The sequence below is a fragment of the Zingiber officinale genome, chromosome 5B (assembly GCF_018446385.1).
Source record: "Zingiber officinale cultivar Zhangliang chromosome 5B, Zo_v1.1, whole genome shotgun sequence".
Taxonomy (NCBI): domain Eukaryota; kingdom Viridiplantae; phylum Streptophyta; class Magnoliopsida; order Zingiberales; family Zingiberaceae; genus Zingiber; species Zingiber officinale.
Window position 1 is genome coordinate 73,422,053 of NC_055995.1, and position 2,375 is coordinate 73,424,427.

The 2,375-nt window shown below is 48.2% G+C and overlaps 1 protein-coding gene across 1 annotated transcript; it reads left to right on the plus strand.

Moving 5' to 3' along the window:
- The first annotated feature begins 453 nt into the window (after positions 1-453).
- LOC121987485 (putative glucan endo-1,3-beta-glucosidase GVI) lies at positions 454-1,730 on the plus strand. Its single transcript, XM_042541253.1, has 2 exons — positions 454-547; positions 620-1,730. Exons 1-2 carry the CDS (start codon positions 496-498, stop codon positions 1,576-1,578), a joined length of 1,011 nt encoding a protein of 336 aa, XP_042397187.1. The 5' UTR covers positions 454-495; the 3' UTR covers positions 1,579-1,730.
- The last annotated feature ends 645 nt before the right edge of the window (positions 1,731-2,375 follow it).

A 2,375-nucleotide genomic window follows, 5' to 3' on the forward strand; every position in this document is an offset into this window, starting at 1 on the left:
AAATGATTTTAATAACTGAACCAATTTTTAATTGTAAACCTAAGTCATGACAAAGTGATGACTTAGCAAACCCATAATATCATCAATTTCTTTCATAAAAAATAATAATTTGCTTAGAATACCATTAAACTTGCTCGTAATCTTGTAAATTTCTTATTCTCTAAATTTTTCATTGTAAATTTGAAGTTGCACCAATAGGATAAGATTGTCACCTAGGCATATCAATCCTTTGGATTTCTTTTCCGATTTACCCAGGATAAAAATTTGAAGAAAAATATTAAATTTAACTAAAATTATTTTCTACCGTATTGCAAAAGTGGAAAAAAAAAAAAAACAGAAGAGGAAAATTCCAAAAATAATGTGAAAAATTTCTATCTTAAATTTGTTGGTGGGCGGTTGTCCTAACTACGTCCTCTGTTTATATAAATCTCGAGTTTACTTGGGATAAAATTCATTGAATCGATTGAAAGAGGTGTGAAAATCGCGAATTTGATCATGATTGTTCTACTGATTTTTACAATTTTGATCGATTTCTGTTCTCGATCAGGTACAATTTTCTTGTTTTTTCTTCATAATTCGATCGTTGAATACGAAAAAACAGAGCTCGTGATTATTGCAGAAGCTCAGGGGGCCGTCGTCGGAGTAAACTACGGTATGCTCGGCGACAACCTCCCATCGCCGGCACAGGTGGTGTCTCTCTTCGAGTCCCGCGGCATCGGCAGGCTCCGTCTCTTCCACCCCGACGCCGCCGCCCTCGCCGCCCTCCGCGGTTCCGGTATCGAGGTCGTCCTCGGCACGCTCAATGAGGAGCTCCCCGGCCTCGCCGCCGACCCCTCCGCCGCCGAGAAATGGGTCGCGGCCAACGTCGCCCCCTTCGCCGGCTCCGTCCGCTTCCGCTACATCAACGCAGGGAACGAGGTAGTCCCCGGGGACACCGCAGGGAACGTGCTCCCGGCCATGCGCAACCTCGCCGCCGCCTTGAGAGCGGCCGGGCTCCGAATCCCCGTCACCACGTCGGTGGCCACGACGGCGCTCGGCGTGTCGTACCCGCCGTCGCAGGGGGCGTTCTCGGAGGCCGCCGCCGGCGTAATGACCCCCATCGCGGCGTTTCTGCGGTCGACGTCGGCGCCGCTGCTGGTTAACGTGTACCCTTACTTCTCCTACGCCGGAAACCCGGGGGAGGTGGCGCTGGACTACGCCCTATTCAGGGCCGCAGGCGTGGTGGTGCGCGACGGCGCACTGGGGTACGACAACCTGTTCGACGCCATGGTGGACTCAGTGCACGCGGCGCTGGAGAAGGCCGGGGCGGCGGAGGTGGAGGTGGTGGTATCGGAGACAGGCTGGCCGTCGGGCGGCGGGGGACTGGGAGCGACGGTGGAGAACGCGGCGGCATACGTCAACAACTTGGTGGCGCACGTGCGCAAGGGCAGGGGCACGCCGAGGAAGCCCGGAAACACGACGGAGACGTACCTGTTCGCCATGTTCAACGAGAACCAGAAGCCGGCCGGTACAGAGCGCCACTTTGGGCTGTTCCACCCGAACATGACCGAAATTTACCACGTCAATTTTCAACCCTAAAACAAAATTAATTATAGATTTTATCACAACTCATAAATACTCATTTATAAGCAATCACAGTATTATGTAATTCATTAATTCTGGATTATATCATTTCTCCCTCGTGCTATAGATACCATTGAATTCTAATATTATTTTTGAAAGTATGTTAATCGTATTTGAAGCTAATTTAAAAAATAAAAGTTTTTGGGTAGGGAAATGTAAATATCCATTGAAAGAACTGCACAAGGTGAGTTGAACAAGTCCCGGATTATCGGGCAGTAGCGTGCGACGGCCAAAAGTGGGGCACGTGTCAGCATGTTATAATGGAGTATTAATGAGGCTTAATTAAAAGGTATGAGCGGCATGCTCAGGTATAATGATTAGAGATTCGCACGGTCTTCCAAAAATTTAGAGGACATCAGTCACTATCACAATGCGCTTATCTGAAAGAGCACAGGGAGAGGAGAAAATTCGCTAAGTGTAGTCGTCAACCATTCCGAGCGACATAGATATCTAAATATCACACCGTCGAACGATCGATCCACCACCAAGCTTATGAGATATTATATGAGAATTAGTCACACACCTAGGTCAACAAATGAAGCATAACGGCGAAGTTTATGTGAGCTGATCCGGAACTCCAGAACAAAGAAGTGAAATGTCGGTCGGCGAGTTAGCTCTCTGAATCAGCGGCCAAACTTTTGTCATTCATTATTCCCAAACGGCGATTAGTAGCTATCGGCCGACCAACATCCAGAGCACAGAGAGTGTCCGATCGACGAAGGTCACACGAGACACTATTTGTCCAGTCAGTC

Bases quoted from the DNA above. Each gene is read 5' to 3' on its own strand.
- LOC121987485 (XM_042541253.1), top strand. From the start codon at position 496: ATGATTGTTCTACTGATTTTTACAATTTTGATCGATTTCTGTTCTCGA. The intron at 548-619 runs GTACAATTTTCT...TGATTATTGCAG, and splicing joins CGATTTCTGTTCTCGATCAG to AAGCTCAGGGGGCCGTCGTC.